Below are 18725 nucleotides of genomic sequence, written 5' to 3'. Positions count from 1 at the left end.
TAGAAAGTTCAACAATTGAGGTTTTGGACAGAGCAACTCTACTGGTTTCTTTAGTTTCACTAACAGATGTTCAAGTTATCATGAAAAATTATTTTAGGAAATTTCCAACTTCCTTTCTAAATGAAAATATAAAAATGTTTCCAGATCTCTCCTCTTTTACCCAAGAACGTCGTAGAGCTTTTCTAGCCTTACGACAAGAAGTTATTTCTCTAGGTTTCACCTTTATGTTAAAATTTCCTTGTAAATGTCAGGTAAAGAGGGGGTCTGAGGTATATATTTTTTTTTTACAGTTGATCAACTAAAATACTTTATTCAATCTAAAACTCCCATAACTTCATCTTCCATAAATGTACAATAAATGTACCTGGTTCGTGCATATTTTTCCTTGTTAAATATTATTCATAATCTTGAATACCTCTCTTAGTATGTTTCGGATCTAACTGTATTTAACTATATTGATTTATGGATTTAATGGAAATCTCATGTTTATAATGAATCGTTTATTACTCAAATGTAATTTCAATTTATGATTTATTTCTTTGACTTCCATTTTGTTTTCCGTAATTGCAAAATATTTACATTTTTTGTAATTAAAAAACTGATAAATAAAGAATTAAAAAAAAAAAAAGGATCGGTGTCTTGCTGCTCATATCTTTCACTTTCCACATGCCACTTGCAATTCCTAAACACTGCTCATTTGCTCACTATACGGTTTTGGGGGGTTTTTGCCCAAGTTCAGAGCTCCTGAAAGCTAGAAGTAGGTCCAATAAAACATTTATTTATTTTATTTATTTAATTTTATATACCAGCAACCGTTTGCACATCGTGCCGGTTTACAAGTAACTTACAACAAAAGATATATAGGCATAGCCTTTACAGAGAACGGTGTATAACGTAAACGCAGTAACAGAACAATTAACTAAATAACAAGGGGAGGGTGCAAACAGATACATAGGGATGCGATATGAATAGGGATTCGAGGTAGGAATATGTACACTGGTTATATACAAAAATTGTGTGAATCTTTAGAGGGGGAGGGTGTTGGGTGTAGGTCCTGAAAGGGGGGTGTTGGAGAATTAATAGTTTATTTACCATTAATTCTCTGTGTTTAAGGTCAGCCTGGAGTCTGAGGCTTCCTCACTTACTAAGAGGCTAATCGACAAACGCCTGCAGCCCTGATGGTGCGCAAGTTCTGGGCATCTCCCCGTTCGAATGTAAACTGAACAGTCAGTGACAGAGGAATAACGTGAAGCTTTTTTTTTTTTAAATGTTGACATTCTCTTTTCCTTCTCAAAGAAAAACAGAAGCCCAGTTAAGTATGAAACAACTTATAAAAATAATTGTATGACTATCTGAAAGCAATCCACATTCCTAAATAAAAGATAGGTAACACATTTTTTTTTTTTTTACCTTTCGAATACTTGGCCTTCCCCTCTGTGTTTCTTCCACATTAAGAGTCCTACGTTTCCCCAGGCAGCAAGCCTGATACGTGAAGGTCAGTTAGAGATTTCTAAGGCTCTCGAGCGTCACAGAAGCACGACATCACCAGGATTGTGACATCGCCGCCAGAGAGCGGGTTCCCCACGTCAGCAAGTGTCCGCAGGGAAACAGGAATAGTGGCTCCCTTCAGCTCCCTTAGCAAGGCTTTACGGGCAGGGCTGCCTGCGTGGCCTCAGTGGCAAGGGCCACGTTGGGTAACATGTTGGGGTGGAGGAAAAGCCCACTGGTTGCAAATTCAACCATGCTCCTTGGGCAACTCCCTTCCCCCCCCCCTCCTCCACTGCCTCAGGCACGGTCAGATTGTAAACCCTCCGGGAAATACCAAAATACCTGAACAGAATCCGCTTCTGAAGTGCCAAGAAGTGGAATAGAAATCAAATAAAGTGCAGTCAGAAAAGGCAAGATATACAATTTTAAAAAATGAGGCTTTCAGTTGGAGTTTGAATTCTTTCATTTTAAACTTTGAGACTTTTTTTGTTTCGTATTTATTAGAGGTTTTATTTACAACATATAAATGCGAAAGGTATATTGAACATAGACGGCAGATTGTACATACAATATATTTGCCCACAGGAGCACTGACCAGATGTAGACATTGCTTCACAAAATGAAGAGTCTTAACGCTCCCTCCTTTTGGAAATTTCTGAGACTTTTAATTAAATTTCTCTTTTGATTATTTAGAAATTTATATCTAAAAGATTTACTAGGAACAAACACAATTTGTAGTTGATTTAGTTATTTAGCCTTTCCTATATTTTGCAGGAGAGTTCCTATAGCAAGGTTTGTTTTTTTTTTAATTTTGCATTTGGTTGGCTTTTTTTTTTTTTTTTTTTATTGCGGTACGGATTATTTTTGGCTTGCTTTCTGCTTGAACTGAACATCTTCTTACGATTTCCATAACGACGGTCTTGCTGGGCCCAGATTACCAATGCCCTAGCCACATAACCCCTCCCCCCCCCCTCCCCAAAACACACACACATACATAGATTGCGGCTCGAAAGCCTTCTTTAACAGTGTCTCCACCTTCCTATCTTCAGAGTCTTTCAGGGCTGCTACTCTCTCCACCGGGATCGCTATCATTCTGACCACCACTGAGATCGTCACAGAGGTGCAACAGTCTATTCTTATCCTGCTGTTCTATCAGATATAGCTTCTGCATAGGCCTTCGATTCCTGAGCCTTGACTCTGGACCTCCCATTCTGCTGCCAGCATCTCCTGAACTGCAGAGCGAATTAGGAAAGCCCTGGTTGGCTTCTTAATTCCTGTAAGGGATGGGATTCCCTTTCATTCTGGGCTCCTTGGATTGATCTTCCTTCAAACTCAGCACCAGCGACACCTTTGCAATTAAGTGCCCCCCAGCTCCTCTGATCCAACGAGATGGATGACTGAGTCCTTCACATCCCCCTCCCTGACAGGAACCCGCCTCTTCCTCCTCCTGCCCTACCAGGCCTCCACTCCTGCCATGCTGTCTGAGACTTCAGCGTTTCTCCCCGACAGTCTCCTGCTCCTCCTTTCCTGTCCCACTTCTGGCAATAAGCCTGATGCATAACTGTAGAAAATTCCATTTCCACTTCCCTCGGGGATGACCGCCATTGCCACCGCTTCACAGAGCCTGCCCCTCCCTCTCATGCTGCAGAGGAGTGCTGGAGCTCCACAGGCCAGCTATAGCAGCAGCCCCCCCCCCCCCCCACCCCAACAAGGCCATTTCATCGTCAGAATTACAGCGGAACGAGCCAGAGATACTCGGCACTCGTATGGCCCTACACTTTGTGCTTTTCCTCTCCTTATTCATATCTCTAGGCAGGCTTGCAGGTGCTTTAGACCAAGCCTGCATATTTTTTTTTGGCTCTTGTGCTTCTGTAGGAACCAGGAGACTGGAACACCTGGTTGCCCTGCAGAGGGAAGATCAGACCTATGGAGGCTGCCATCCCATGGGGAATCCCCACCCTGGCCCTAGCTCCCTAAGGAAAGCATCCTTACAGAAAACTGCCCTGGAGCCAGCCCATCTTCCACTGCTGGACCAGCTACCTTCTGGTTGCCCAACACCATCTACTGGAGGTAGAGACTATATAGAGGTGACATCGGAGGAGACGCTTTCGCACTCTGCCCCCATCTGCTGGCACGAGGGAGAATCCCGCCGTTATCACTGGTCAGGCAGGACAAAAAATGAACTGCTGCTGGAAAAAAGTGAACATTTCAGCAAGACAACGATCTGAAACATACCTCAAAATCAATTATAAGTGCTTTCAGGAAAGAAAGATGAATATTTCAGAATGGCCTTCACAGTCCCCAGATTTGAATATTATTGAAAATGTTTAGCGAGACCTCAAACATGCAATGCATGCAAGGAGACCTAAGTATATTTCTGAGCTACAAGAACTCTGCAAGGAAGAGTGGGAAAAAATTCAGAGGTGTTACAAAACACTGACTGAACAAGCGCACAAACTTTTGGATGCGCCAAATCCATTGTCTTGTTATTCTAAATATGTAAAATAAACTGCAAACAGTAATTCTTAATGTTTCAGATAGTTGAAATTGCTAGCTGCAAGCACCTAGACATTTTGTTATAGGAATCCCCTGCTTTGTAAGAGTGAATTATCTCCATTTTCAAATGCTTAGACAGTTGCTTACAGGAGCCTATGGTTGTTGAAAGTAGTCAGAACAATCAGAATCAGTAATTCTTAAACCATAGAACTGTCTTCACCTAATAGAAAGCTTAAAAAGTCAATGTTTTGGGCCTTAACATTTTTTTTCAAAGTAGTAATGAATCAACTGGAAGGGTGGCCAAACTTTTGCACATGCAATATTCATTTTTTTTTTTATAACTTTATTTAGTTTAACAAAATAGTCCAAGTACAAGAGATATACAATACAGCAATTTTCCTTTTACCTTCCCCATAGCTGTCAATAACCTTCAACAATCACTAGAGGAAGCAGTAATGGAGGGGTTAGTTTAGACACAATCCAATTGCTTCATGACAAGTACTAGCTGGACTTCTTAAAATGAATTTTAAGCTGAACATCCTGGGGTAAACACTGAATATAAGGATTCCATATTCCACAAAAGGTTTCCTGTGATTTGGGTGTCTTTAAAGTAACTGCACAAAACTCCATAAACAACAAATTCAAATAATTTAGCCTTCCACAATTGCATATCAGAGGACCTTTATCTAAGCATGTTAAAACCTGTTAAAACTGCCAGCTCCTTCCCTACATTCCCCAGAAACAATGCTCTGGCCCAATGTCATCAATAAAAGCCTGATGGGCACGACTTTGGGCAGACAATGTCAGGCCAAAGTGCCGACAGGGCCGGAGATAAGAGAGATCACAGGTTAGGGAGATGGTCCAATCCTAGAACTAAATGGTCAGTTTTCCAAATGGAGAAAGGTCATTAGTGTAGTGCCCCAGGGGTCTGGTATTGCAACCTGCGCTATTTAGCATATCCATAAATGACATGGAGAAAGGAACAAAGAGCGAAGTGACCAAATTTATGAGGACACAAACTATTTCAAGTCATCAAAATAGTAGCGCAATGTGAAGAACTGCAGAAGGACCTTGTGAGATTGGGCTTCTAAATGGCAGATGCAATTTAATGTGAACAAGTGCAAAGTAATGCCCATGCAGAAAAATAATCCCAACTATAGTACATGATGCTGGATTCTGTGTTAGGAGTCGCCACCCACCAAAAGAACTCTGAATCCTGGTGGACAACACCTTGAAATCTTAGGCTCAGTGTAGGGCAGTGGTCAAAAAAGCAAACAGAATATTAGGATTTATTTGGAAAGCCAAAGAGAACAAAACTGAAAATATCATGCCTTTGTATAGATCCCATGGTGTACTATGTGCAGTTCTGGTCATTCCCATTTAAAAAAAAAAAAAAAAAAAAACCATAGCAGACATAGAAAAGGTACAGAGAAGGGTATAAGGGTGCTTTGAGAAGGTTTTTCTATGAAAATAGCCTTATTTGGTGGTGGTGAAGAAATAAAGATAAATACAGTACAATGAGATTGCACTGATCAGACTTGTAGGAATAGCCAAGGCTGCTGAGATTCTAAAAAATAATGTTAAAGCTCAGTACTGAGTTTCATTTCTGCATTCTGGGCTCAATTTACAAGAAATCATATGACATAAGAATCCAGTCATTAGCATATATGAGATACAATTATAATACCAATCAAATGCCAGCTCAACTCTTCTGAAATGTTATAACTCTGTTAAATAGGTCACTGCCTCTAGCTTGCTCACCAACTAGTTAGTTTGCATAATATTTTCCAAATTACTGTCACTGTTTGGTAAGCACTGCTACTATTATAAGATATCTTATAATAAAAAACTAAAGATATTTATCTTACTGGCTATCCAGCATTTTTCCCTGGGAGAGACAAGAAATAGGCCAACTATTGGGGATCTGCTGGACTGGACACTGTCGGAGACAGGATATTGGGCTTGATAAACCTTGGCCTGACCCAGCATGGCATTTCTTATGTAAGGTAGACAATAAATAATAAATAAAATGTGAGTGTGTAAAGGTGCCATTAACCTCTGTGTCATCTCCATATGGAACATTTACCCTTTCATTTTATCATCAAGACACTGGCTCTAATTATGTCACTTACCCCATGAGGTCAAAATTCATTACCATCTAGTGGCATCACATATTTAGGCAAAAACAGCCCTAAAATTAGGTTTCTAAGAAGAAGACAGAAAAAAAGGGAAAGGCGACTAAACTTGTTTATTTCAGAAAAGGGGAATCTAGAAGGCAAAATAACTGTTGTCTATAAATACACAGGACAGATTTCACAGCCATTTGCCTGGATAAACTGCCCTCCCTCAATCCAGCTCGGGTACAGGCGGGCTCCAAAATGTGCCTACTTCTAGCCAGATTGTGTTAGGATTTATTTTTATTTATTTATTTAACACTTTTTCTATACCGACCTTCATAGTAATAACCATATCGGATCGGTTTACATCGAACAAGGGTCAGAAACTGAATAGGCAACTAAAGTAAATTAAACAATAGAAGTGGAAGGGCAAAGTTACATTCAACAAGGAGTAAGAACTTGGAAGCTTAAACAGCTGGAAAGAGGTTAACGCAGGTATTAATATAAATATAATACAAAGAGAAAACAGGTTAAAGCCTAATGTGCTTAATGTGCTCAAATGTGCTTCAGGTCTCTGCTGCCTGGATTTCATCAAAAGGATGAAATCCAGGCAGCAGAGACCTGAAGCAAGTGGAAGCAGCAGACAAGATTTCTGCAACTCCACCTTAATAAAAGTCCATACACCATTATTCATGTGGAGTTTCCAGGACATGCCTACGTCATCTCTGAGGGGCGGTAAGAGGCCTTAAAACCTGCCCTTCAATGGCGCATCGCCGAAGCCGCACACACCAAAGGCTTTGTCCTGCCTGAACTGGAGCATCTCTGCAAAAGAGGTATTGCTGTTTATATTAAACAGCCCAAACATTGACTTTTTAAGCCTTCTATTAGGTGAAGACAATGCTATGGTTTAAGAATTACTGATTCTGATTGTCCTGACTACTTTCAACAACCATAGGCTCCTGTAAGCAACTGTCTAGGCATTTGAAAATGAAGATAATTCACTGTTACAAAGCAGGGGATTGCTATAACCAAATGTCTAGATGCTTGCAGACAATGGTGCCTTCTCTGCTTAACAAGCAGAGAAGGCACCATTGTCTGTTATTATTTGATATTTGTGATTAATATAAGGCCTCATACCGCCCACAAAAGAAGAGCTAAGGAGAGGATAGATCCTGCTAATCTCCCGGAGGCATTAGTTCGCGGGCCAATGGATGCCCATGCCCATGTCCAGCGGAGTAGTAAATCGGAGGGGTCGCAGATGGCTATGGAGGATGTACGTTTTCAAGCTTCCTCCTTGCCAGACCTATCGACATCTCTGTCCCCGATTTTACAGGGCACCACCAGTTAATCCTGCATCCTCCAGGGCCCGAGGTTTACTGTTGGAGGGTACACAAGCGGAGGGCGCTGAAGCGAGCCCACGAGCAGGTCCAGTCAACCCCTGAGAAACTGGAGAAGAAAAGCGGATAAGTCCCATGGAGGGACCAGTAAGCCTGTCAATAGGAGTGAATGGCTTGCCACCACAGGAATTAAGAATTAATGATGAAAAATTTCCTTTAAAAGAATATGATCCCCCCAGTTCTGACGAGGCCTGAGTCTGTTACTTTGGACACTATCTGGGAAGCTATTGCTAGTCTGAATAATTCCATGGCCACACAGATAAATCCCATTGTGAATAAAATTAATAAGATACTGGACAGGGTAACTGATTTAGAAAATTCTAGAAAAGTAACAAGTGAAATCGAAAAAGTTAAATTAGAATGTGTCAAATGGAAACCAGTACAGGATCCAATGATAACTGAAAATAAAGGTTCTACAAATGAAAAGAGAAAACTTGGAAAATGCCAATAGGAAAAAGAATTTAAGATTTATAAATTTTCCCATGTTCAAGAAATATCTTGTGGAGGTATTTAAAGTTGCTGAAGAAATGGTCCCCCCAATTGCAAAAATATATTATTTAACACCATATAAAAAACAAGAAGGGGCCTGAACAAGGCCAAGAGGGTAAACAAGCTATGGATAGAATATCTGTAAATTTAGATATATCTCAAGTGTTAGAGACATCTGCCAATGAAGAAGTACAAGCAGCAACAATAACTGTATCCTTTGCTCTGGAACCAGACAGAGATTGGGTGCTCAGGTTATTCTTTAATTATCGCCTTGCAGAATTCTTTAATTTAAAAGTTAGAGAGTGTATCCAGATGTGTCAAAACAGACGCCAAAACGACAACAACAATGTTTGATATTAAGACCAAAGGTTACTCAGATAGAGGGGAATCATTTTGTTGAGATACCCATGTAAATGTTGCGTAAGATATAAAGGTGAATCGTACGTGGTTTTTACTCCTCCTCAGTTATCCTTTTTCTTAAGTGATAAATCACCTTTGGAAAATAAATGCGTTGTGGAGTCCATGTTATCCTATATATGATTAGGCAACCCTGATATACATTAAACTGCTGTGATAACTGCTTTAACAATTACTAATTGTAAGATGAGAATGTACTAACAAAAAACATTATTTCTCAATCTTAGATTAGTATATAGTATTGTGGACTACCTGGAAGAAGAAGAAGAAGTATATAAGAATTGCAATACTGATTTGTAAATTCTTTTTTCTATTTTGTACAAGAGTTTCTTGTAATGGTTTTGTTAAAAAACTGATAAAGAATTTAAGAAAAAAAAAATGCCACACTGGATCAGACCAAGGTTCCTCGAGCCCTGCATCCTGCCTGTAACAGAGCCAATCCACGTGTAGCTAGAAGATCCCCAATAGCTGATTTGTTTCTTGCATCTAACTTCCAAGGAGAAGCATAGGATTTCCCCAATTCAACTTGGCTAATAACGGTTTATGAAGGAAAAACAGGTTGAGAGATACAAGAAATAGATCGACTATTGAGGATCTGCCAGGTACTTGTGATCCAAGTTGGCCACTGTCAGAGACAGACTGTACGGCTCAATGGAACTTGGTCTGACCCAGCATGGTCCGTCTTGTGTTCTAAAGGAACCAAAAAACTAGAACTACAAGACTGAAGTGACAGATTGGAACCACAGTTTTGATGTATACTGTTCCTTCCTGCAGTTCTACCAGTTCTGTTGTTCACTAGCTCTGCTATTGCTTGTTACCCGTTTCCTGACCTGCAATTCCAGCCTGCTCCTGTTCTAGCCTTGTTACCTGTCTTCTGATACCAGTTCCTGGCCTGCAGCAAAGCTCTACTCTAACTCTTGCAAAATCTGAGATCCCGGTCTCTATCTTTCTGAGTGAAACCACTGACTCCTGTATGTTTCCCAGCGCATGACTGGCCCGGTCTGCATGCAAACACCTGCCCAAGCCTCATAAGTATGCAAATGAGCAGGAGCCTGACAAGTTGACATATTTTCTGAGGGCAGGATCATAAAATACCATGCATGGATTGTATTTTCCATAGACTTTTTACCCCCATTAAGAGTAAGTACAATTGTCTGCAGAAGCTAAGGACCTGTGTATGTTTCCCCTGTAAATGAGGCACTTTACTCCTAGGCTTGTAGATTTGTAAATTGCCCCTGTAGTAATGAAAAGATTAATGTATGACATACATGACATGAAAAGAAGGGCATCAGACATGTTTAAGAAAATGGCATATTGTTTAATAAAAAATAGAAAAACAGAAAGAAAATGAATTGTGTGCAAATGTGTTGAAAACACAGACCATACCATATGTACCAGACCATATAAAAAGATAAGTAGTGAATTTTAAATGCCAAAAAAAAAAGGCACATAAGACTAAGCCTGTAATGACCTAAATTATAGATAAGGCTGATTGATACACAATGCATGTAGTATTCATCAATGCCGCCTATTAGGATGGTCATTTAAAAGAACATTTGGGATCAATTATACTCTGGTAGGTTACATAATATTGATATCAATACCCTACGGAGGGTAAAATAGGGTACATTCAGGTTTGTTTGGTTAGCCAGATAAAACCCAAGAGTATACTGCAAGGTTATAAAAAAGGGAAGGAAATCTGATTTAGATTGACTACTGGGGTAATTTCCATTCCCTCCTTCCTGGGGTATTTTTAATGTTATCCTAGGTTCCTGGTTCCACAGTGGCTGTACTAAATACCTGGTACCACAAACAGCAAGCCCCAGACACCATGGATCTCACCAAGGATTCACAATGTTATTCTAACTCACCCACTGCCTGGTTCGTATTCACTCACAAAACATTCCTCTCATTCCACTACAGCTATGTGACTCGTTTCACCAGTTCGTTATATATTCGCTTGCCTACATTACATTAAGCAACATGACAGCTTAGCTAATGACAGCAGAAAGACTAAATTAGTGCATCTAGTCTGCCCATTTGAGATTCTTCTTGGTTAGATAAGCAAACGATACCCACATGCAAACTGTCCCCAGACGTGCCCTTCAATCCTTTTCCTACCACGAACTTCCACATCAGTCCTAAGAGTGCCCAGAATCTGTACCAGTGCCAGCCTCCACCTCCCCTCCGGGCTGGCCATTTCAGGCCTTATCCTCCTCTATTTCTTTCAAGGCGAACATTTAAAACACAAAGCTTTCTAACAGGCCACCCAGCCATTAAAAAGCCGCAAGGCCACTGTCCAAAACATTTGGCCTTCTCCCTGAAGTCTGGCTTTTAACTCCAGGCAGTTTACCTCAATGCCTTAGTCCAAAGCAACCAAACCATCGCTGTTATGATCATAACCATCACCTCATGTGGGTTCTATTCTATTCCTCGATTCATAACCTGATTTTCTTCTCAATGACGCAAAGCAGCTAACATGAGTACAACAAACAATATATATTTTTCACATCATAAATTCAGTGCATAGTAAAACAGACTATTGATACTCACAAAGCACTCCATCAAACTATCACCCCAAAGTATTAAACAGTCACTAATCCCCTCATTCATATTCATAAATTCATCAAAACTCACACAGCAGATTGCTCCCCAAAGGATAACATAGGACACTATTTGATCCCCAGCACATTGTCTCAATTAAAAGGATGCTCCTTAGCCACACACACAAAGGAGCATGCTCCTCAGACTCACCCCTTCATCGAGGACCCACCTCCGGACAAGGCTGGCAGTTCACCCCAACATCACTAGGGATGGGACTCACAGTGCCCACGTCCAAGGAGGAAGAGAGGGCACAGGATGGTAAACCAGCCCATCTGAGATTTTCTTCTGCTGCTCCCGGGGAACAGGGCCAGCTTTCACTTCCCCAGCTGGCACCAACAACACCAGAGGTAGGGCCACAGTGTCTGGAGAGGAGGCGGAGAGGGCCACATGACGGCAAACCAAGCCCGCTCTGATGTTTCTGCTATCGCTACTGCTGCTGCTGTTAGTGGAGTAAAGGGCCTGGTTCTTCACCCCGCCAACCAGCTTCATGACCGTGAAGGGACCACGGCGTCTGGGTCCAGGCAGCATGAGAGGGCACAGGACGATAAACTAGCCCCTTTGAGATATTTCTGCTGCTACTATTGGGGGAAAAAAGGGCCAGCTATTCATCCTGCCAACAAAAACTCAGGGAGGAGACTCACAGTGTCCAGGGAGGAGAAGATGGCAAACACGACCAGCTCCTCATCTGGCCATCCAGCACCACTGTCACCGAGGGTGCTGCTACGGCATCCAGGTCCGAGGAGTGGGAAGAGAGAGCTGCAACAAAAAACAAGCCAGCCCCTCTACGATGTTTCTTCTGTTGCTGCTGCTGGAGAACAGGCCAGACAACCGGCAGTCGTCACTAGAGGCAGGGCCACAGCATCCAGGGCCGGGAAGCAGGAGAGGTCTGATGGCAAAATGGCCTCTCTCTGGTTTCCACTGCTGCTACTGAGCAACAAAGCTGGCTCTTCAACCCAAATGGGGCCGTCACTAACTCAGGATCAACGTGACATCAGTGCAGAATCTTTGCCACTGAATCTTCAGTTGGAATGGGAGGCAGAAAGACTGGGACTAGGAAGACCATGAGCTGAAATCATCGTGCTTACGTTGAACTTCATCATCACCAGGGGAAGAAGCCCCCATCATCCAGGAAGGAGGAGAAGGCTGCAGGATGGCAAGCAGCCACTCCATAATGTTTCTACTGTGCAAAAAAGAGTTGACTCTTGACCCTACTGCCCAGCAGAGACATCACTCAGGTAGAGGACGGGGCATCCAAGTCCAGGAAGCAGGAGAAGAGGACTGGAGAAAGATAAAACAGACCCCTCTGTTTCTCCTACCACTGCCAGAAAGCAGAGCCAGCCCTTCACCTCATTGACTGTCACTGACTCACTGGGATTGAGTCCACAGCATCCAGGGAGAAAGAGGAGAGGATCACAGGGTGACAAATTGTTCCCCTGTGATGGTTTTGCTACGACAGGTTACCCCCCAGTGCCTTCTTAGAAGTCCACTGCAGCCTTACAACCGCTGCTCCATGCACGTTACTACTACTGGCTACCCCCATGGCATGTGGTGCCATTAGTTTGTTTCCACTTTGTGAAAAGAAAAGATCTTCTGTGTTTATCCCATGCTTTCTGAAACCCATTTTTGAAGGACACTCCATGTATCCCAAACCTTTTCTGTAACAAATATTTCCTGACATTGTTCTCCCTTGGCACTTCATATCATGACACAGAGTTCTACAATTCCCTTTCCATCAAAAAGAGTTTACTTGTGCATTACCAATACCTTTAAGATATTTAAATATCTCTCTATCATATACCCCCATCCCTTCTCTCCTCAACGATATATATTTTTTAGGTTCTTAAATCTCATCGCACATGGCTTTTGGTTGCTTCTCTGTTCCACCTTTTGAAGACAGAGCCTCCAAGAACTGAACAAAATATTTTAAGTGATAACCCACCAATGACCTGTACAGAAACATTACTGCCTGTTTTTCTACTAGTTATGCCTCTCCCTATACACTCCGGCATCCCACTGGTTCAGACCTCCACCTTAACACAATATTTCACCACTCTGAGATGGCCAGAAACTATTACCTCCTAGACAGGGTGTATCAGCTTCTTGCCCCCATTATGTACTGCTCTCTTGGACTTCCACACCCCAAAAGAATGGCTCAGAACATTTTTGCAACGAAACAACTGCCAAGCATTAGACCACTCCTCAGGCTTTCTTACGTCACTTCTCATTCTGTCTACTACCTCAGGAGTGTCCACTTTGTTGCAGAGCTTAACATCATCTGCAAAAAGGTAGACTTTTCCTTCTACAATGCCAAGCAGACCGTGAACCCTATTCAAAGCATTCTATATCCAAGGCAAAAAGCATTATTACCTAGAGCCCTGTAAGTACAAGATAAAACCGAAGAGGAAAAATGACAGATTTGTGGAAAAATACATGGGACTGATCTTCCAAACCTGAACTTCAAAACCACCCCACAGCTTTTCTTCCTACACCCATAACATCTCTACACATATTGCCTTCCAGTGCCCTCATCCAGGATGTAAACACAACTTCTTCAGATTTATCAAATAAGTTAAAAGCTCCCTAACCAAACTCCATTTACCTAATAGTTACTCCACTATTTTGATCATCATTATTTTTTGCTCTCTTTTAGCTAAATATGGAAGCTGAATACCTGTGAGAGGTGAATGAACAGCCAAAGAAAGCATCAACAAAATTCAATTGCCAGTTTTTATGCTACCATGCACCCAATACGGCCTCACTACTTTTCTGTATAATTTGGTACAATAGTAAGAGTCAACAGCTCACCTTGAATTTGATCAGGAAGTAAATAACCAGCTGTCAGAGAATTTGGTAAAGGCTGATCCTTGGTAAATTTGGCAAATGAAAATTCATCTTTTTCCAGCTTACAGGCACCTATGATCTTTTTCTTCTGTTTGCTTTTCATGCAGTCCTGTTCATTCCACTCACTGGCCCCAGATGGTTTCTGAAAAGCTGTGTCCTGCCTTGTACAGTTAAACACAACTCTACCACCAGAAGCATCAGTTACAATTATCAGTCCATGTTTTTTAGGAATGACAGATTCATCTTCCAAATCAAAGTCTCTCTCTTGGCTAGTATTGGAATTTCTTCCTTTCTGCTGCTGCTGGTTAAACACAGCATGACTTTTTCTGACAGCATCACCATCTTCTTGCCATTTCTCAGCTCCCAGGAATACAGGTTTGTCAGGCTGCAATGTTTTCTTGGGCGAGTACCCTGAAGCACTTAACTCATTTTTTCCCAGATCTTCCCTCATGCCCTTTCTCAGGGCAAAGTCGGTCTCTAAATCAGGCTCCTCAACATCACCTTCCTCCAGTTGCATTATCTGGGCAATGTGGTTTAAATAAAGCCTGAATCGAGCACTGTGGTGCTGCTGCACAAGTCTAGCATAGGCATTCTTCTGGGGAAGCACCACTTTATTTTGCCCATCTCTCATGGCTGGAGCAGAAGCTCCTCTTATATATTCCAGTTGATCCATAGTCTCATGTATGATAATCACACTTAAGATAATGAAAAATAAAAGATAAGAAAAACCGTTACTCTACCATCATTTAGGATGGAAACTGAAAATACATAGTAGTGTACATTTTACAGAAATAAAAGTAAAAAAATGACAGTCTATTTTATGAAAGTGCTCTGATGTAAAGATATGTTCCTCTCAGAACATCCAATAAAATCTTAATGCTTTCCTTCCTGACTTTTTTATATCTGCTATAGCCTTTACTATACAGGAATGTTATGCTCGGATTTTTAATGCCTGTAATCCCTAACATTTCTCAAATTAAAAAAAAAAGTTTGCCACTGTGTTTCTCTAAATTCGGTGGCATAAATACAGATAAAGGAGGGCCTCTTCACTCATTATAAACAGGAGTCAAAAAGACAACAAAAGAGAAAAGGGGTGGTCAAGCTGAAAACAATCTGCGAATCCAAGCATATTTCTAGTTTAATATTTCAAACTAAGTGCCATGAAGTCAAAGAAAGCCCCCAAACAGGGCAGGATGACAGGCCTGCTGCTGCTATGGGAGGCGCCAGGCTTGATATATTTTTTTACCTTAATGATGAAACGGAAGGGTAAGACCCAGAGCACCTTAGGAGAGGAGGAGCCGATCTGCTGGACCCCCGGTCGTCCGCCTCCCCGGCCGGGTTGGAGGAGCGGAAGCTGCAGGCAGAATGGGACGCGAACGCTGAGTGCCGTCGCTGGTTGATGACATCACGAGGCCGACGCTGAGCCGAGGGCAGGGGGGCGGGGCTGCCGGAGCCGGGGCGCTAGCGGGCGGAAATGGAAGGCGTCCGATTGCTTTTCACCCCCACCCCCACCCCCACCCCGCTCTCCGAGGCTTTGCCTTGCAGAGATTGGAGATTTTCAGCTTGGAAGAAGCCTGGGAAAATAATGGCTGGGTCTGGTAAGCCCCTGCTGTCAGGGTGGATCACTCAGGTTGCACTGGAAGTTATGCTCCAGGTGCTAGGCACGATGAACTCTTTAAGGAGAGGTTTGACCCTACAGGAGAGAACTGAGGCAGGCCGGCGAAGCCCCATTGAGCATAAGACATGCTGGGTCAGACCAAAGATCTATCCAGCCCAGCATCCTGTTTCCCAGGTAGAAGCATCCTAACTACTAATGACATCATTTAAAAAGTTAAAATTATAAAAATAAATACTTCTTTATCTAATCTGAGTTATTTTCCAGAGGGAGTCGCTAAATGTAATTCTGAATTGTTTCTTAAATGGTTGTATGTTTGCTTCTAATCGTAAACTGAGAGGAAGAGAGTTCCAGAGTTTTGGCCCGGCTAGAAATATAGTTGAAATGCTCAACTGAAATTAATCAAATCTCATGCACCCAATATAAGGCCTGAACCCATTATGACTTTGCCCTTTTGCAGGCCTTGTCCAATCTGTTTTCCACCCAGTATCCCTTAGTGGAAGTGATCGAGTGCCTGGACTCTTCTCCTGGAATATTGTACCTCTGATAACACTGACCTCACAGACCACTTCTGCCTTACTAATGGGTCCTAATCTTACAAGTCCATACCTATCCTCTCTGTTAGGATTACTGTTCGCGGGAGGGTCCCATGAGCGACTTCGCTCACCTGATGTCTGCCGCCTCTACGTCCTTTGTGGCCTGGAAACGCTGCCGTTCCGTGATGCCGCCACTCCTGCCAGCATCCTGCTAGGTGCGCGTGTGTCTCTTCTTCAGTTAAAGGGCCCACAGCAGGAAAACCTGCAACGCCCTCAGATGATGTCAACCCAACTGCTCTATAAAAGGGCTCTTCTGTCTCTCCAGGGTTGCCTTTGCAAGGTCACCTGTTTCCTGTGATCTTCATTTCGTTTCAGTGTCTGGTCTTCAGCCTGTTCCAGTGTCTTGGTCATTACCTTGTTCCAGTGCCTGGTGTCTTCAGCTTGTGTCAGCATCTTGCCAGCATCCTGTGTCTTCAATCTGTCTCAGCACTCCAGTGTCTTCAGCCTTCAGGCCAGTGTCCTGTTCCAAGTCTTCAGAGTCCTGCTCCTGAGTTCCTAGTCCTGTTCCATAGTTCCAAGTAAGAGCCTTGGTTTGATTGGTCCTTGTTCTCAGTGGTCATCTGGTTCCTTGTCTTGCTGGGACTTCATGTCTTCAGGCTTCAGCTTCAGCCTAGCCTGGATGCACTCACCCACCAACAGGCGTGGCGCTCGGCCAACCCCAGGGTTGTATCAGTCATGTCGTGGCACAGAGGCTCACGCATACTTGTAATCCGAAAGGGCTTTCGGAGTGGCCGGAGGGCTACCCCCTGGACACCACCCCATTGGGACTGGCGTCCCTGACACTCTCTATGTAGCCTAGTCCTTACAGCACCAAGGCTGGCAAGAGAATATCATGCTCTTTTTGGTAAGAATTATTTGCCTAAAATGAGGGACAACCCTTGCATCCCCCCCTCACCACCAGCAGACTAAGTACAGGGACTGTATGGGCTTCTAGCTGATGCATCCTGCCAAGTCTGGATATCAGTCATTGGTTCTCCCAGGAAACCTGAACCTCCTGGTTCCTGCTTTCCCTTTCTTGTTAGCAAGTTACTTTTTAAACACTCAATGCGGTTGACCCAGTACACGTCTCATGGGAGGCACCTCACCTGCTCTTTCCGGGTCACAGCTCCTTCTGTGAGACTTTGCCTAATCAAGGCCTCCAGTATGTTCATCCTAACCTTCAATCACAAGATACTGCTTTCTAAGTCAGGCACTAGTTCCTGATTCTTAGAAGGCCCAATTTGGAACCAAATAGTTGGAATTTTAGCCAGATGGCCTTTGTCATCCACCCGGGCCCAGCCCTTTTGGTCCTCCACGAGGGTTCCTATCCAGTTTTCGCTGGTTCTGACCAGATTCTCCTCTCAGTCTATATGGTTTATGCCATAGGATCAACTTTCTGAGAGACAGTAAAGATCTGTTCCCCCTTAGAGGCAAGTTTGAGGGCCTCTTCATACAAAACACCTATATATACTAACTGTTACAGGATCGTGGGTCACCAATGTAAGTCTCTGTTAAGAAATGTTTTAATCTTTATTCAAAATATCAAATTCTAAAATTAATCTCAATTTTACTTTTTACTATTTTTGATTAAATTATTTTATATATTTTTTATAATAAAGAGACAAGGCCTCAGAACTGGTATCTTAAGTCTGGACCTAAAATTGTTAAACCAGTAAGTTCAATCACCGGCCCATTTTTATAAGTCTCTTATTCTATTTTAAAATAAAATGCTAATGTTGCAAGTTGTTTTAAATTCTCAAAACTACTGTGAAATCAATCTTTACATTTTTAAATTCTCAAAACTGCTGTAGAATCAATTTTCTTTATTGGAATTATGTTTTTATAATAGGGATGATGCAATTAATCCTTTCTGTATATCTTTACCATTGATAACAAGAATATTTCACTTGATGCAAAAACATCTATCGATATTGATAACTTGTATCCCAATTTGTAAGCCCAAAATCTTATAGCTTGCACAACTGTGTAGTAGTTTCAGAATCTGACTGACTGAAACTTGCCCGATATTGTAGGAGAGCCATTTGTAATCTTGCTTTGATGTGGTTTCTTTTTTTCAGTGATCAGCTTGCTGCACAATTAAATTGAAGCCAGCAAGAAACAGCTACAAAGTATCAAGGAGGCATGTTACAAATTCTCAAAACTTATTGCTGATGTCTAGCCAAAGCAATGCACGCCTCTCTTGAATGGCTGTTGTATCTGCTGATTTAATATAGCAAAAGGCACTTATCTGAAACTTGTAGCGTCATTCTGGTTTTCTTAGCTTAACAAGTCAGTGCCGTGCTCCACCGCCAACGTTAAAGTTTCGCTAAACGCTGCCTAAGGGCGGATTCTGTAAACTAATGTAAAGAACAGAGCAACAGAATTAGTTTAACAACTCAGCCTCAAAATACAATCATTTTAATAGTCTGTACTCACACATATCTCTCAGCTTTCGGATGTATCTGGCGTAATTCTGCCAACAAACATGGCTACGGCTTTTTTAAGCTACCCTCCGTTTTCAAATGTGACCAATGAACAATAACGTTTGAACATCCAACGTGCTTACGTCAACTCATCCAACTAATTCTATTTTTATTTAATCTTGCAATGGATGAATCCTTGTTAGAGACTTTATCTCAATTCATTGATTGTTTTCTAATAGAATTTGTGCCGCTTATTCCATCAT

General features: G+C 42.1%; 1 protein-coding gene across 4 annotated transcripts in view; it reads right to left on the bottom strand.

The window, feature by feature from the left end:
- Positions 1 to 15291, bottom strand: part of DIS3L2 (DIS3 like 3'-5' exoribonuclease 2) — a 432959-nt gene extending 417668 nt beyond the window's left edge. For 2 of the 4 annotated variants that reach the window (XM_029615480.1, XM_029615481.1), the window contains exons 1-2: positions 15096 to 15291; positions 13814 to 14544 (exon numbers count right to left, since the gene is read on the bottom strand). In XM_029615480.1, the coding sequence (XP_029471340.1) occupies positions 13814 to 14522 (709 nt within the window). In that variant the 5' untranslated portion in view covers positions 14523 to 14544; positions 15096 to 15291. Of the gene's footprint in view, positions 1 to 1410; positions 1493 to 13813; positions 14545 to 15095 lie in introns of those variants that run through there. The other 2 variants (XM_029615482.1, XM_029615483.1) reach the window with 2 other exon arrangements.
- Between the last annotated feature and the right edge of the window lie 3434 nt (positions 15292 to 18725).

The sequence above is a fragment of the Rhinatrema bivittatum genome, chromosome 9 (genome assembly GCF_901001135.1).
Source record: "Rhinatrema bivittatum chromosome 9, aRhiBiv1.1, whole genome shotgun sequence".
Taxonomy (NCBI): Eukaryota; Metazoa; Chordata; class Amphibia; order Gymnophiona; family Rhinatrematidae; genus Rhinatrema; species Rhinatrema bivittatum.
This window is presented reverse-complemented; position numbering and strand designations above follow the sequence as displayed.